At 43.6% G+C, this 18,245-nt stretch overlaps 1 protein-coding gene across 1 annotated transcript in view; it reads right to left on the bottom strand.

Annotated features, from left to right (window-relative positions):
• Positions 1-18,245, bottom strand: part of C1H18orf63 (chromosome 1 C18orf63 homolog) — a 186,323-nt gene that overhangs the window by 90,513 nt on the left and 77,565 nt on the right. Inside the window, exons 5-6 of the mRNA XM_030212812.1 lie at positions 13,912-13,953; positions 2,724-2,800 (exon numbers count right to left, since the gene is read on the bottom strand). Of these exons, the coding sequence (XP_030068672.1) occupies positions 2,724-2,800; positions 13,912-13,953 (119 nt within the window). The remainder of the gene's footprint in view (positions 1-2,723; positions 2,801-13,911; positions 13,954-18,245) is intronic.

Raw genomic sequence — 18,245 nt, 5'->3', positions numbered from 1 at the left:
GGTGGAGAGATAGAGAGACACTGGATAGAAGGCGGGGGGAGAGAGAAACATTAGAGGGAAGGATCAGGCGAGAGGGTAGATGGGTGGAAGGATTGGGAGAGAAAGAGGGAAGATGCTGGATGGAAGGGTAGGGAGAAAGAGGAGACGCTAGATGGAAGGATGCAGACAGAAAGAGGGGAGACACTAGAAGAATGGGGAGAGAAATAGGAGAGTTGCTGGATGGAAAAGGGGAGCAGTGAAAGACTGGAGAATAAGAGGCAGGGGCATGGGGAGAACAAGGGTGAGGAAAAGATGAAAAGCCATAGGTAGATGAAGTAAAAAGAAGGAAATTAAAGAACGGATAGTAAGAATGAATTCAATCTGGACAGAGAGCAAGAGACAGAAAAATATTGAAGAAAACAAAGAAAAAGGAAAGAAAAATGCCATCAAGAAACCCTGGCAAAAGAGTTAAGAGAAGACGAAGGAAAGCAGAATCAAGAGACTGGGAGCAACACAATTAGAAAAAGTAAATGGCCACACAGTAAAGGTAAAGAAAATAATTTTATTTTTAAGATAAAGTAATATGGTAGCTGTGTTAATAAAGTTTCAGAGACCAATACTTTCTTCCTCAGGTCAGGAGAGGATACCATAACAGCATTATACTGACCTGAGGCAGGAGGTTTTGGCCTCTGAAAGCTAATTGAAAAGGGAGTTAGGCTATTAAATAAATTATTTTCTGAAATGGCTGTGGGTTTTGAGGCGTGTCAGGGGGTGGAGCCATGTAGAGTGGGTGGAGCCTGTGCAAAGTGGGGCAGGGCTATGGGCATGTACTAAAATCTCCCTCTCAAAAATTGGGACCCCTTGGCAGCTCTGAGACTCCTCAAGGAGGCCAAAAAAGGCTGGCAATCCTCACACACTCTAGAAGTGCTCTGAACCAATTTCTTTTTACTGATATACTTCAATTCAAGTCAAACATGTATTTCTTCAGCAGAGGCAGGCAATAAACTTATTTACAAGTACAGAATCTCCAACTCCTCAATGCAATCTCCTTAACTCCACATAGAATTCTGACCGTTGTCCACAGTTTACATCTCTACTCCCAAATATATATAGAAGCAGTGCTGAATATAATAAGGGAACCACGTGACTTGGATGATCTTTCTTGTACCTGGGATTCTGTAGATGGTAAGTCTCCTGATGGCTGGAGAATAGTTGGTGTCCTCTGGGATCTACCAGGGCACTGCTAGGTGGTGTGTGAGGGGTTCCATTCCTCTGCCTTAGTGCAGTACTTACCTGGATGCCAAGCCAGCAAAATACAAATAAAGCAGCTTATTCCCTTTGTTCCTCTTCCAATTAAGTGGATACAGAGGCTTCCTGATGGCTCTGCTAGAACCAGACTGCAGGGAAATGTCTGTGTGATGACTGGAACCTGATAACATTAATTTTCCTTATTTTTAAGATTTCCTGTGAAGTAGAACTCAGCTAACCATTTGCTATGCTGCTTCTGGCTCTCAAAGACATTAGGTCTAAGGACCTCCCTACCTGTGAGGGTCCTGAAGGGAAAACCAAGGGACAAAGGTTTGAATGTTGTTCCAGGCTTTATGGCCTTGCAAAAGACCCTCCAAGGGGGGGGGGGGGGGGGAGAACCCTACTCCCTTAATCTAAATACAGGTCGAAACTCGACACTCTTACTTCATAGGGAAAACTTTCATAGGGAAAACTAGGGGCCAAAAGGATCATCAGAGCACTGCTTTACTCACTGATCTGCGATATCACTGACTACACAACTACATAATTCAGATTCCTATTGGTTGAGGCTGTGGGAATTTTCTAGCACACAGTAGAAATAGTTTTAAAACCCCCATATAAACTAAATTATAAAACTCGCTAGTCAGGTTATTTGCACCCACAATCAAAGATAAATAGTGAGTTTTATTAGATTCAAAGTGCTGCTTAAAATACTGTGTACATTGCTATTTATCATAATCTAAATATGTCTTAAGCCAATATCTGTACCAGCACCTTGCCTCATGTTTAAAAATAAGTCCCACCACCTTTGGGAGAAAAAACAACAACAACAACAACAATCTGAATACTCCCTAACATTATCTGTCTCCTGATACTCACTAAACTAATCCCTGGAATCTAGCTGGGGCAAGAATGATCACTGCTGTTGTTGTCCTGGCAGCAGCACTATTTTGCAAGATGGTATTTCTGGAGCAAGAGCAAATAAGAATGGCTTCTGTCTCAACTAGACCCCAGGGACTGAACTGGTACATTTAGGGAGAGAGTTGTGGATACTGCTAGACGGCCATTTGTATGTTTTTTTTTAAGGGGTAGGGCTTTGAGGAAGCACTTCTTAAAAACATTTTTATTCCTGGGTGGATGTGCAGGAAGGGAGACAGACTCTTATTCAGTATCCCACCAAGAAGTTTCAAACCTAAGAGGGAATTTTCTTCAATGGCAGGCTCAGAATGGGGGCCCAACATCTCGTATTGTTGAAGCTTCCAGCTACAGCAATGATAATTACTGCAGGATTTACTAAGTTAAGGTACACTCAGTTATCATAGTTTAGTACATCTAGTGGTAATTATCCTGTTGTAAAGTGATACAGTACCATGTCATTTTACTGCTGCCTAGTAAATAATTCAATATATAAATTTCTTGACACAGCAGTTATATAGAATCTTAATCACAGAAAGAAAGGGCATCCTTTACAATAATGACCTTTAAAATGACTCTACCTGAGGCGGCGGCAGTCGAACTGTGAAAACTTGCAAACTGATACAAAGTTGGGTATCTGATACATTGAGGTCCATCACTGAAATAAAATCAAAACCAGTCATTGTAATATGCTGCTTTACCTGCAGATGAAACATCTTTATACACTATGTATCAAGATATTCACGTAATGAGCAAGAGTATTCACGTAATGGCGAAGCATGTATGCCGTATTGATCACTTCTGGACTTCTAATAGGCTGACACACTGAATTAGAAGCACTAACAGGCCAATTCTATAAGCTCACGCCACTTACGCATGTCAAAGGCACCTTTAATTGGCAGTTTCACAGATAAGTACACTAGATGCTATTCTATAAAGTACTGCTTAAGTGTTATAGTGCATAACTCCAAGGTGGGCATAAATATGGGAGGAGCATAGGCAGACATGTGTATCTTACAGAATACTATCAGTTATGCATGTCATTTGGTACACTTTGGCATGACCATTTACACCTGCCATTGACTTGGCATAAAGGGTTACACCTAAGCTTTAGTGCACCAGTGTGGGTTTGTGCAAGTATTCTATGATGACTTAGGCATGCCTAAGTTCTATTATAGAATTGGCGCTAAGCGTGCCTCATTGTAGCGCCTAAATTGAGGCACTAAGTTATAGAATTCCCTCATAAGCATTTTCCTCATAATAGGGATGTGCATTCATTAGCATGAATTCAGTTAAGGCACCTTAAAAAATTTAGTGCATGCAAAATTAATTTAACGCACATTAACCTACAAATTAACATGCATATAATCAATGTCCATGCATTAAAATGTTGTAACGCAGGTTACAAAATGTTTATTAATATGATAAGTGTCTTGAAGGCCTCAATATGTACAGTGGGGGAAATAAGTATTTGATCCCTTGCTGATTTTGTAAGTTTGCCCACTGACAAAGACATGAGCAGCCCATAATTGAAGGGTAGGTTATTGGTAACAGTGAGAGATAGCACATCACAAATTAAATCCGGAAAATCACATTTTGGAAAGTATATGAATTTATTTGCATTCTGCAGAGGGAAATCCCTCTGGCAAACAAGACCTAATACTTGGTGGCAAAACCCTTGTTGGCAAGCACAGCGGTCAGACGTCTTCTGTAGTTGATGATGAGGTTTGCACACATGTCAGGAGGAATTTTGGTCCACTCCTCTTTGCAGATCATCTCTAAATCATTAAGAGTTCTGGGCTGTCGCTTGGCAACTCGCAGCTTCAGCTCCCTCCATACGTTTTCAATGGGATTAAGGTCTGGTGACTGGCTAGGCCACTCCATGACCCTAATGTGCTTCTTCCTGAGCCACTCCTTTGTTGTCTTGGCTGTATGTTTTGGGTCATTGTCGTGCTGGAAGACCCAGCCACGACCCATTTTTAAGGCCCTGGCGGAGGGAAGGAGGTTGTCACTCAGAATTGTACGGTACATGGCCCCATCCATTCTCCCATTGATGCGGTGAAGTAGTCCTGTGCCCTTAGCAGAGAAACACCCCCAAAACATAACATTTCCACCTCCATGCTTGACAGTGGGGACGGTGTTCTTTGGGTCATAGGCAGCATTTCTCTTCCTCCAAACACGGCGAGTTGAGTTCATGCCAAAGAGCTCAATTTTTGTCTCATCTGACCACAGCACCTTCTCCCAATCACTCTCGGCATCATCCAGGTGTTCACTGGCAAACTTCAGACGGGCCGTCACATGTGCCTTCCGGAGCAGGGGGACCTTGCGGGCACTGCAGGATTGCAATCCGTTATGTCGTAATGTGTTACCAATGGTTTTCGTGGTGACAGTGGTCCCAGCTGCCTTGAGATCATTGACAAGTTCCCCCCTTGTAGTTGTAGGCTGATTTCTAACCTTCCTCATGATCAAGGATACCCCACGAGGTGAGATTTTGCGTGGAGCCCCAGATCTTTGTCGATTGACAGTCATTTTGTACTTCTTCCATTTTCTTACTATGGCACCAACAGTTGTCTCCTTCTCGCCCAGCGTCTTACTGATGGTTTTGTAGCCCATTCCAGCCTTGTGCAGGTGTATGATCTTGTCCCTGACATCCTTAGACAGCTCCTTGCTCTTGGCCATTTTGTAGAGGTTAGAGTCTGACTGATTCACTGAGTCTGTGGACAGGTGTCTTTCATACAGGTGACCATTGCCGACAGCTGTCTGTCATGCAGGTAACGAGTTGATTTGGAGCATCTACCTGGTCTGTAGGGGCCAGATCTCTTACTGGTTGGTGGGGGATCAAATACTTATTTCCCTCTGCAGAATGCAAATAAATTCATATACTTTCCACAATGTGATTTTCCGGATTTAATTTGTGATGTGCTATCTCTCACTGTTACCAATAACCTACCCTTCAATTATGGGCTGCTCATGTCTTTGTCAGTGGGCAAACTTACAAAATCAGCAAGGGATCAAATACTTATTTCCCCCACTGTATATACTAGAGAAAATGAGGAATAGAGGGGATATGATACAGATGTTTAAATACTTAAAAAGCATTAATAGGCAGAGATGAGGAAGCAGTATAACTAGAGGTCATGAATTGAGGTTTTGTCACAGAAAGGGTGGTGGATGCCTGGAATGCCCTCCCATGGGAGGATGTGAAGACACAAATGGTGACAGAATTCTAGAATGCGTGGAATTAACACAGAGGATCACTATATAGAAAAACGATAGAATCCTATTAAAGCGAAACTTAAATGACCTCATAACTGGAGTGAGCTTTGACGGCAGCTTCAGAGATTGGGAAGTATTACCAATGCCAGGAAGACTTCTATGTTCTAGGTCCCATAAGGATCAAGGCTACAGTTTTAAGTCAACGGCAGCAACAGTAGTTGGAAAGTAGGACCAGTTCCAGGCAGGCTTTTATTTATTTATTGCATTTGTATCCCACATTTTCCCACCTATTTGCAGGCTCAATGTGGCTTACAATATTACAACATGACAAGCATCGTTAAAGAGTAGGGAACAGTTAGTTACATACTGAATAAGTGTGACAGAATGGATGTGATCAGTACAATGAACAAGTAGTCAGAATATCAAGTGATTAGCAACGTGTTAGAATTCCTATTATTGATTGTTATGGTAGGCCTTGTTGAAAAGATAAGTTTTACCATATTTTACCAGTCTGTGCCCCAACAGTGGCAGGGAGAGACAGAAATGAATGAAGTACAGTGCAATCCGCTTACGTGCAAGGGTCTGGGACCAAAGAAATGCATGCAGTTAACCGGAGTGTGCACTTAACCGTTGTGACCCAAAGAAGCTTGACATCTGATAAACATATGTACAGTACTGTTTATTATTATACATACAGTATACAGTCTCAGTTAACTGACGTTAGGCTTACTTGAAGTAATCAGTTATAGTCCTCTGTACACTATTGGGTCTGTGAGTTCCATAGACTACGTCTGCCAGACGGTAAAAACTGTCATAGCACTGACATCCAGTAGCCTCCAGATAGGCCCGCACGGTGTTGAGACTCTCCAGCGCTCATGCAAAAGTGACAGGAAGAGGTTGTTGAATTTCGTCAGCATGTGCCTCGCTGCTCATTTCATCCTCTGTTTCATCATCAGCCGTTGTTGCCTGCGTGTAGGCACATATCTCAACATCAGTGCTGTCGTCAGCTGTTTGTAGATCGTAATCAACAGCTACATAGCGATGAAACTCCTCTTCAGTAACACCAGCTGGGATGTCAATAACCTGTTCATGTGACGCGTTTGTAACAGCTGCATCTGTTTCGTCCCTCTCCACATCCTTAACAAAGCTTGCCCGCTTGTAGCAGTTCACAATGGTTGCCTGTGTAACATGATTCCAGGCTTCTTTCTGCATATGTAGGGAATCCAACAGTGATAAATTACAAACCAGTTCAACAGCACGTTTATCCTTGCCAGTCTGGTCATCCATAACGCTCATCAGACGATGTAGTACAAGAGCCCGATAATGTTTTTTGAAATTGGCTATTATGCCCTGATCCATAGATTGCATCAGAGAGATAGTGTTTGGTGGCAGGAAGACCACCTTGACATTAGACAGCCTGACATCATCCCTGTGTGCAGCACAATTATTACAAAGCAGCAAAATCTGAGGCTTTTGTGCCCGAATTCTAGTGCCTAACTTCTTTAGCCACTGCTTCCAAATTTCCCCAGTCATCCATGAATTTGCGTTAGCCTTGTATGACACAGGAAGTAGTTTAACTTTTTTGAAGCAACAGGGTTGTTTGCTCTTTCCAGTGACAAGGGGTTCCAACTTCTCACTCCCATCCATATTGCAACAAAGGAGGATCGTCAGTCGGTCCTTTGATGTTTTACCTCCAGTAGTTTTGGCATGTTTGAATGCAAGTGTTCCATCAGGAATTGCTCGCCAGTAGAGACCGTTTTGGTCAGCATTGAAAATGTCACAAGGTGCAACCTCGGTCAAGATGGTAGGAAGAACTGAAACAACCCAATTTTCAGCACCAAAGTCATCAGCGTCTTGTTTCTCACCATGCTGTTTCTTGAATTTTATGCTGTTCCTCTCCTTCCATCTTTCCAACCATCCAACAGTGGCTTTGAATTCAGTTAGTCCAAGACTTTCAGCTAGCTGGTTAGCTTTCTCCATAAGCAGTGGTCCACTGACAGGAAACTGTCTGCTCCTGACTCGAGAAAACCACCGAAGAAGAGCATCTTCTACCTCCTCAGCTTTTCCCACCCATTTTCGTTTCCGTTGTGGATTTGTATTGTTTTGCCAGTCTTCCAGAAGCTGGTCTTTCTGCTTCAAGACACGTGAAATTTGACTGGGATTGACACCATATTCTTTAGCAATAAATGTTAGACTTTGTTTTCTAATTTTTTAAGAACTTCTATTCGTTCAGCCAGTGTTAAAGTTTTACAGTTCCGCCGCTCTAACAACATTCTTTCGCTTATTCTGCCTGTGGCAGTTAAAGGGGAGGTAAATTTGAAATCTCGTTGGTTGTCACGCGCTAATCGGCTTTCATATTCCATGCACGCGCTTATGCAGAATCTTTCCTGCAGAGCAACGGACTTGAACCATGCATATAAGTGAATCTTGCACCACTTATCAGTGGTGCGCTAAATCGAAGTTTGTCCCCATAGAAATAGATGGTGCCAAAAACGGGACCGAAGTACAGCATGCAGTTAAACAGAGCATGTGCTTATCCAACGTGAACTTAAATGGAGTGCACTGTATACCACATGCAGAGTGTCAGAGTCAGCTCTGGCCACCTTGATGGGCAGACTAAATAGCTTGTGCATGTCATAGAACATAAGAACAGCCATACTGGGTCAGACCAATGGTCCATCTAACACATTATCCTGTTTTCCAAACAGTGGTCAAGCCAGGTCAGAAGTACCTGGCAGAAACCCAAATCGTGGCAACATTCCATACTATAAATCCCAGGGCAAGCAGATGCTTCCCATGTCTGTCTCAATAGCAGACTATGGACTTTTCCTCCAGGAATTTGTCCAAACCTTTTTTAAACCCAGATACACTAACCGTTGTTACCACATCCTCCGGCAAAGAGTTCCAGAGCTTAACTGTTCGTTGAGTGAAAAAATATTTCCTCCTATTTGTTTTCAAAGTAATTCCATGTAACTTTCGAGTGCCCCTAGTCTTTGTATTTTTGGAATGAGTAAAAAATCAATTTACTTCCACTCATTCTACACCACTTTTAAAGTTGCCATGGCTCTGACATTGTGAGCAGAGACACAGTCCTGTAGGGTCAGCCCAGCCTCAGCATACGTGTAGGAGATACAGTCAGCCAGCCAAGCTGTGATTGTATCTTTGGTAATGGGAATTCCCAATCTATTAAGGCTGAAGGACACAAAAAGCTGGAGGACTTCTTATGAAGTTTTGTACATTCTAGATAGTATGCTAGAACACGTTTGCAGACTAAGGTGTGCAGTACTGCTTCTCCAGGATGAGAATGTGGCTTAGGGAAGAAGACAGGAAGTACAATGGACTGACTGAGGTGGAACTCCAATTCTACTTTGGGGTGGGTTTGGAGCACAACCCTGTTGTAGTAGAACCTGGAATAAGGTGGGTCTGCCACCAGGGCTTGAAGTTCAATTACTCTTCTTATAGAAGAGCTATTAAGAATACTACCTTATATGTGAGGAACATCAGAGAACAGGAACAAAGTGGTTCAAAAGGAGGTTTTATGAGAGCTGTGAGGAAAGACACTGAGGTCCCAAATCACAGGCGGTGGTTTTGATAGGAGGTTTGGTATGAAATAAACCTTTCATAAATCTTATTATGAGGAAATGAACAGAAACTGGTTTATTATCAACTTTGAAGTGAAATGCACTAATGGCACTCAAATGCACTTGACTGAATTAGTTTTGAGGCCAGAATCCGAAAGATGGAGGAGGTACTCCATAAGGGTAGGAAGAGAGCATGTGAGAGGGTCGAGTGCTCTGGTCACACACCATAGAGAAACATTTTTGTATAGAAGGTTTCCTAGGGTCTAGGAGTATCCTAAAGACTCATTCAGGAAGGTTTAAGGAACGTAAACCTATGTAATCAGGAACCAAGCTGTCAGGGCGGGTCTGGAGGAGAAAGGATTCCTCGTTCTGAATTATTAGGGTTCGAAAAGGATCTAACCTCAATGCTGCTGTCCAGGGCATATTAGGATTAACAGGATCAGTCTCTCTGTACAAGCAGCCCCCTTTCCATAGGATACAATCCTTACAAGTCTCAATGATTGGTTGACTAGCTCTCTGCCTCAGGGCTTCCAGGTCAGGATCAGACCATTGTGCTTCCTGAAAAGCATGTCTCTGTCCTATATCAGTATCCATATCTGGAAGGGTCTCTGCTGGTGACTCTGACAAATCAGGGTCAACAGTCTGATCAATAGGTGTGTAAGCTAAGTCAGCCTGTTCCATACTCACGGCCCCTGTCACCTCAGGAACTGGTGCTGCTGGAAGCACTGGAGCGCCTCCCTCCTGCCACTTGGTCAGCTGGTTCCACCTGGACTGGCTCAGGATCTGGAACTGGAGAGGTGATCTCTGCTGCTTCTGCTTGTTGGCTCTGGCCTGACTATGGGTCACCAAAGCGGAAATGTTGACTCTGCTATCAAGGGTAATGTTCATTGGACCCATGTCAGTCCCACACAGCACTGGTACTACTACTACTACTTAACATTTATAAAGCACTACCAGGGTTACGCAGCGCTGTACAATTTAACACAGAGGACAGTCCCTGCTCGAAGGAGCTTACAATCTAAAGGACAAAGAAGTGCAGTTAATCAAATTGGGGCAGTCTAGATTTTCTGAATAGATGTATAATGGTTAGGTGCCGAAAGCGACATTGAAGAGGTGGGCTTTGAGCAAGGATTTGAAGATGGGCAGGGAGGGGGCTTGGCGTATGGGCTCAGGGAGTTTATTCCAAGCATAGGGTGAGGCGAGGCAGAAAGGGCGGAGCCTGGAGTTGGCGGTGGTGGAGAAGGGTACTGAGAGGAGGGATTTGTCCTGTGAGCGGAGGTTATGGGTAGGAGTCTTTCTGAGGAATCTCATTGAGGCGGCAAATGTTTTCAAATGCAGTTAGATATCCATCAATGTCACCTCGGGTATCATCAAGTTGGGCCTGATCCGGGCTGTAGATCCTGCCTCAGGCCTTGGCGCAGGGGTTGGGCTGGAACTTTGGTTACAAGCCACTTCCATTTCCATCTTTAATTTCTGCAGCCAGAACTCCCGCTCCTCACGCTGCTGTTCCCACTCCTCTTGCCCCGTTCCTCTTGTTGCTGTCACTCTTTCCGTTCCTTTCGCTGCAACTGCTGCTCGTCTAGCTGCTGTCATTCTAGCATATAGATCTGCTAGATCTCAGCTGGTGTGGCATCTGGCCCTGCCAACTCACAGGCCTCTGCCCATAAGGGGTCTACTCTCACCACAGAAGAACTCTGCACAGGCCAGTCCTGCAGATTTTCTCTGCTGAGGTCATCCAGTTGCTCTTGTGTTAGGACAGGCATCTCCAGCACCTGCTGGTCACTGCAGTCGCCATCAGCATGCTGCTAATTTACCAAAATAAAAACTGAACAGGAAAGGGACCCTGTTATTGCTGTACTTGTTCACTTTTCTCTGTGTCTGGAGGATACAGATCAAAAAAAATCTGAACCACTCAGTGGATGGTGACCCTCACTCCACACACTGAGCCTGACAATCCCACCGCTGTCTCAAAACAAGGACAAGGTCTCAAATTATCCCCAAGTGATTTCCAGGTTACTGGGGCCACACTCCCAGTGGTCCCGCAGTACCCAGAAAGCACTCACACACCCAACACACAAACCACCTAGATTTTTTATCAGTCCAGAGAGGAAATACACTAAATTATTTAATGTCTTAAAAATCGTACAGTGGAACAAAATACTGCAATTAGCAAACAATAACAGGTAACTGAAATATGGATCAATTATAACATTAAACATTTGCTTACTTCCTAGAAAGTACTTGGGAAGATCAGGACATATAATTCACTGAGCCTCAGCAAAGAGAACTGTCTCTCTTTTCTCCCAGGCTAAGACTGAAGGCAAAATCAGTACACTTTAAAGGAAATGAGCTCCTGGGCCAATCAGAGCCCAGTCAACAAGATTTCAAATATATACTGCTTCTTGCTTCCTGCTTGTGTTAAAGAAAAGTTCTGAAAGAGGAGGATGTTTCTCTGCCAAGTGAACATTACTTTGCTTTGTGCTTTGGGAAATTAAAGATTGAGGTTTAAAGGAGAAATTGTAGGTTAGGCAGAATAATAATATAAAAAAGCAAAATTTTCAACTAATCTCCATACTCTTTTCCCCCTAGTTTTAAAACTTGAACTTTGTACCACAGCATTAACAGATAGCCAAAGCAGAGCATAGCCGTGCTGAATGGTGTGTAACATCCAACAGTCAAAGGTGAGACATCACCCCTGTTGAAAGAGAATGAGCCTCCCTCTGTCTGGTAGGTTGGCAGAGACAACTGTATGTAGGCAATTCTCTCTAGGAAGCTGTCAAGCTGATGCTTAGATTGAGAGAGTGTCTGGGATTTTTGACCCAGCTGCTGACTTGGATACGAGCGTTGGGGCGTAATCCTTTAAGGATTGGATCAGAAATTGGTTGACTGACAGGTGACCAAAGGTCACCATCGAACTGGGTGAGTGAATATACCTCCGAGAATGGAGGTTTTATTTTAAAAAGGTATGAACATATATAGTAACATAGTAGATGAAAGTAGATAGAGACCTGTACTGTCCATCCAGTCTGCCCAACAAGATAACCTCATAGTATAAGGTATGATGCTAGACACTCTTGGATAGCAGATTCAAGGTCAGAGACCCTAAGCCAGGAGAGACGTCACATTGCCACTGCTAAGGTGGAAATGCATGAAGAGACATCAAAGGCCTGCCTTGCCAGATATTTACAACAGCTGAGAAGTTTCCTGTGAAGCTTATGGAACTCCTCAGCTTTCTCGGGGGGGGGGGGGGGGGGGGGAAGGAATTCTGGAACAAAGATTACAGATTGTCGACTACATCGAGGTGCGTCAAGGCAGGTGAGTCTCCGATGTTGAAGAAAGTTCTTCTGCCAAAGTCAATGCATGCATCGGTCAGGTTCGTGCTGCCCTGGATGGTTGATATTGAGCTGTTGTGCAGGACCTCTCCCGTGACTGTCTTTCCGATGTATTGATGGGCTGGACTTAGTCTATTACAAGCACCCTGTAAGCCTGTATAGACTGTGAATGCAGTAGGCTTGAAAGCTCCTCCTTGAGCATAGCCTAGATTTCTTCATGAAGAGTAGGTGTCTGTACCGGCTGAGAAAGCAGTGTGGATGCAGTCCAAGTTATAGCCTGTGAAGGCGCATGAGATCTCGAAGACCTCAAAAGCTCTTGATGAGAAATAAGTCGGAGAGGAGCAGCATGGACGCTTCCTGTGCATCGAGGACATCAATGCAGGGGAGGTGTGGGCAGAATGCCTGGAAGGAGAATGATGACGATGCTTTTTAGGCTGCAGGTCCCTCGATGCACACAGCACCAATGATGAGGATGTAGAGTCCTTACGTGTAGGTGGTACTGAGTTGGACCTTCTCGATGTTGTGTCAGTGCACCCAATTTGATGCCAATGCAGGTTCCGCATCAAGTACCGAATCCCCTGCCATGCTTGATGGAGATGCTGATGAAGCAGAAACAAAATGTTTTTCATGCTGGATTCTGCGGGCTTTAATGGTCCTCACTTGCACACACAGGTAGAGGCTACACTGTATGTACCTGTGCTCTGGACCCAAGCACTGAACACACCAGTTATGGGGGTCTGTGCCTGAAATAGTCCTATTGCATTGAGTACACTTCTCAATGCCACTCGGCACCCTTATTGACAGAGGAAAAAATGGCCAACGCGAGGTCAAAAAACTCTATCGCCTGGGGTGCTCAAGTAGTCACATACCTGAAAATTGTTGATGCTTCTCAGGCAAAAGAAAGGCTCAGCGGTCCTAAAAGGCAGAAAACTGAAAAATAATTGAAAAAAAATGTATAATTTGAACAGCTTACTACAGAAAAAAAAATATGAAGAGAAAATATCCCCCAAAAAAAGGAAGGCACCAAAAAGGGAAAAGTTTGATGTGCTGAGGAGAGATTAAAAAAACAACCTCTCTGGCTCCTAGGAAAACAAATGTGGTGGTCCTCCACTCGAGCATCGGGCAGGAGGGAACTGCCTCAAAGATTTAAAATGACAGTGAACTTGGCAATTTCAGTACTGGGCTCATGGATGAAGTCACCCATATGTGAGAATATTATGCCTGCTTGTCTTCAGAGAATATGACTGGCTAAATTTAGCTGTTCAGTGAAAATTAGGAAGCTAAACTTAGCTAGCCAGTCAATTTTCAAAGGCTTTGATCTACCCAGTTGAGAATTTTTTTTTAAGCCAGCTGGTTCCCTTTGAAAATGATTCTGTGTACTTCTAACTGTATCCACTAAATAGCAGATTTAAACAAAACCAAAAAGTTCTAGATAGGGCTCTTCCTAAACTTCCAATAGTTATAGCTGAAGAGAAGACTACAGAGTTTGGTTGTTTATGCTTTCTCATTTCAGAAGATTTTTTGCGAGGTGTTTGGGGGAGAAGAATAGATAAACCTGAAAGTTATGCTGTAATTGAGTAAACCAGCTTCAATAGCTAAAACGTTTTACCTATGAAAGTGGGAGGTGATAGTCTACTTACCAACAGCGCACTGCTTGCCAGTTTGTGACAAAAAATCTTTTCCTAAACAGAAACAAAACAGAGCAATTTGTTTGTTTTCCAAATTCCTTTAGAGAATAATTTTTAAAGCTTGCATTTAACAACTTTGGGGATTTGCAATGCATCTTGGTTCAAAACATATGAATGCTGGTCTCTTTAATGTGCATTTCCTAACTATTAAGAAAGCTTGCCATGTGGGGGACGAGGGAGAAAGAAAAGGCATTGCACCTACTTGGGGAATGCTATTTAATTATTTTAGTAATAACAAAGGCACATATCTAAAGAATTTCAGGAAAAACAGTCATCTTTGCAAGAATACATCAAAGAAAAAATTGGGACTTACCTGATAATTTTCTTTCCTTCATGCACAGCAGATGAACCCAGTAACTGGTGGGTTATATCCGCCTACCAGCAGGTAGAGATAGAGAACACTGAGAGAAGGCAGTGACCCTGGACGTTCAGCTCCTTCTCCCTTCAGTATAGGTCGTATTCCAAAGCAGAGAGAAGAAGAAAACACAACAAAACTTTACTCACAACAAAACAGACTTGCTCAACAGGAGCTAAATGAACTAGCAAGGGAGGGAGATGCAATCTTCTTTTCTTTTTCACCATCCAGCTCTGTTGAAAGACCTAGGATACTGACACAGAAAAAAAAAAAAATCCAGGATCCAGAGGGATCCTGGATTCATCTGCTGCGCATAAAGAAAAGAAAATTATCTGGTAAGTCCTCATTTTTCCTTCCTTAGCTTCAGCAGCAGATGAATCCAGGAACTGGTGGGATGTACCCAAGCACTCCCTAAACTGGTTGGGGAGCTGCCACTCCTTGGGAGAGGACCACCGCTCCAAAACATGCATCGTCTCGTGCAACCACATCAAGCCTATAGTGCCTCACAAAAGAGAGATGGGAGGCCCAAGTAGCTGCTCTACAATATCTCTTGGATAGAAAAAATGCCAGTCTCCGGCCATGATGAGGCCTACATGTGGAATGCGCCTTTAAAGCCTCTGGTGGAGATCTACCCGTCACAATGTAAGCCGAAACAATGAACCCCTTAAGCTAGCGAGCTATCGTGGCTTTAGATGCCGGGAAACCCCGACGCAGCCCTGACAACAGAACAAAAAGATGATCGGTGCATCTGAATTTGTTGGACATCTGTAAATATCGTAGCAGGATTCTGCGGACATCCAATAGGTGCAGTTGCCAAAAAGAATCGAGAAATCCTCCCCACAAAAGGAAGGTACACCCAATTTCAGCTAAGCTTCTGAGGATCCATTCCTTCTGCACAGGATTCCTCTATGCATATCCCACGCATGTTTGAACTCCGTTACCGTTTTCATCTCCACCACCTTCCGCGGGAGGGCATTCCAAGCGTCCACCACCCTCTCCGTGAAAAAATACTTCCTGACATCTTTCCTGGGCAGACTCAGGAAAGATGTCAGGAAGTATTTTTTCATGGAGAGGGTGGTGGACGCTTGGAATGCCCTCCCGCGGGAGGTGGTGGAGATGAAAACGGTAACGGAGTTCAAACATGCGTGGGATATGCATAGAGGAATCCTGTGCAGAAGGAATGGATCCTCAGAAGCTTAGCTGAAATTGGGTGGCGGAGCAGTTGGGGGGAAGAGGGGGTGGTGGTTGGGAGGCGAGGATAGTGGAGGGCAGACTTATACGGTCTGTACCAGAGCCGGTGATGGGAGGCGGGACTGGTGGTTGGGAGGCGGGAAATACTGCTGGGCAGACTTATATGGTCTGTGCCCTGAAAAGGACAGGTACAAATTCAAGGTAAGGTATACACATATGAGTTTGTCTTGGGCAGACTGGATGGACCATGCAGGTCTTTTTCTGCCGTCATCTACTATGTTACTATGTAAGGTAGAACAGAGGCTAATTCAGATGAAATGCAGAAACGACCTTAGGTAGGAACGAAGGCACCATTCGGATTGTAACCCCAGATTCCAGAAATTGCAAAAAGGAATCCTGACAGGAAAGCGCCTGAATCTCTGAGACCTGCGCGCTGACGCCATAGCCACTACAAAAAAACCCCGTCTTGAGTATAAGATCCTTTTCCAAGGCCCGCCGAATCGGTTCAAAAAGAGCCATCTGCATAGCCCGGAAAACCACACTCAAGCTCCAAGACGGGCACGGATTACGCAACGAAGGATGAAGATGCAAGGCTTCATGTAAAAACCAAACAACATCTGGATAAGCTGCTAGAAAAGCTCCAGCTACACCCCCCTGAAAACACACCAATGCTGCAACTTGAACCCAAAGGGAATTGTAGGCTAGGACTTTCTGAAAACCTTCTTGTAGAAAAGCCAACATCTGCGACACTGAGGCCCCAACAGCTCACCAAGCATGAGCTGCACACCAAGCCTCAAAGGTTCACCAGACCCGGGCGTAGGCTGTAGTAGATCGTTTCCGTGCTCTCAGCAAGGTAGCAATGACGTCGTCAAAGTAGCCCTTCTTTCTCAACCTCGATCTTTGCGGAATGTGAAATATTGCAGGAAGACCTTAGGAAACTGGAGGACTGGGCGTCCAAATGGCAGATGAAATTTAATGTGGACAAATGCAAGGTAATTCACATTGGAAAGAATAATCCGAATCATAGTTACCTGATGCTAAGGTCCACCTTGGGGGGTCAGCACTCAAGAAAAAGATCTAGGTGTCGTCGTAGATAATACAATAAAATCTTCTGCTTAGTGTGTGGCGGCAGCCAAAAAAGCAAAGAATACTAGGAATTATTAGGAAAGGGATGGTAAATAAAACCGAAAACACTATAATGCCTTTGTATCGCTCCATGGTGCAACCACACCTTGAATATTGCATTCAGTTCTGGTCGCCGTATTTCAAAAAAGATATAGCGGAATTAGAAAAGGTTCAAAGAAGAGCGACCAAAATGATAAAGGGGATGGAACTCCTCTTGTATGAGGAAAGGCTAAAGAGGTTAGGGCTCTTCAGCTTGGAAAAGAGAAGGATGAGGGGAGATATGATTGAGATCTATAAAATCCTGAGTGGTGCAGAACGAATAGAAGTAAATCCTTGCTCCAGGATTGGTAGCATGGAATGTTGCTGCTAATTGGGTTTCTGCTAGGTAATTGTGACGTGGTTTGGCCACTGGTTGGGAAACAGGATACTGGGCTAGATGGACCATTGGTCTGACCCAGTATGGCTACTATTATGTTCATATTGTTAACTGCTAAGGGATATTTGGATTTTAGAAAGCATTTGAAAACATGTCTGTTTCAGAAATTTGTCTGTAAATGATAGTGATTTTTTGGTGGGTGGGTTTTAGCCTTTTATGATTTATATTGTAATTTTTTTTTTTTTACTAAACGTCCTGGTTCTGACCAGTTTCTTTTACTGTAATCTGCATTCAACTGTGAGGTATTTGTGAGGTATTTGCAGAATATAAAATGGATGGGATTTTTTACTGAAGGAATAAGGGTAAAAAGTTTATTTCCATTAATTTAAGTGCAGCTTTTGATATGATTGAAAATATTTTATTGAAATGATGTGTTGATTAGGGATTTTAGGACTAGTGCAGCAATGGATTAAGTATTTTCTGCAAGATAGGAGATACAAATTGTGGTATGGTAGTAAATGGTCTAATGAGAAATTATTGAAATGAGGTGTCCCACAGGGATCTACCCTTCCACCATTGCTTTTTTTGTTTTTTAAATAGTTTTTATTGAAATGTTATACTGTAGCTGTTCGGTACAAGGCATGATATCCTAGCGCACAAAGGAAACTAACCACCACCTCCCTGCTCCCCCCCCCCCCCCCCCATCCCAGGAAACCCCAAGTTGAGTTACCGTTTTGTATGTTCTTTCCATTGAACATAAGGGTCCCAAGTACGTTTAAAGTTTAGCAATCAATTTGTGAGCACTGCCATCAGCTTGAACATCCAATATACAAAGTCAACTTTAGCAAGAAGTTGGGAATGTGTGGAAACCTTTGTTTCTTTACAAGGCGCCGCCAAGAGAAGTCTGCTGGCTGTCCTAACATTAATCGTCAGTTTCAAATATTTTTCAGGCAGGTCCAGTGGTTTAAGTACATAAGTATGGACCTTTGGTCTGTCCAAGTATTGCCACACTGGGACAGACCAAAGGTCCATCAAGCCCAGCATCCTGATTCCAACAGTGGCCAATCCAGGTCACAAATACCTGGCAAGGTCCCAAAAAAGTTCAATACAATGATCGAAACCTCACACTCGATGCCCATGTGAAGAATACAACGAAAAAGATGTTTCACTCCATGTGGAAACTCAAAAGAGTAAAACCTTTCTTCCCGAGATACATCTTCCATACCCTGGTACAATCAA

Source organism: Microcaecilia unicolor, chromosome 1 (assembly GCF_901765095.1).
Source record: "Microcaecilia unicolor chromosome 1, aMicUni1.1, whole genome shotgun sequence".
Lineage (NCBI taxonomy): Eukaryota > Metazoa > Chordata > Amphibia > Gymnophiona > Siphonopidae > Microcaecilia > Microcaecilia unicolor.
The sequence above is the reverse complement of the archived record's forward strand: the minus strand, read 5'-3'. Positions and strand labels throughout refer to the sequence as shown.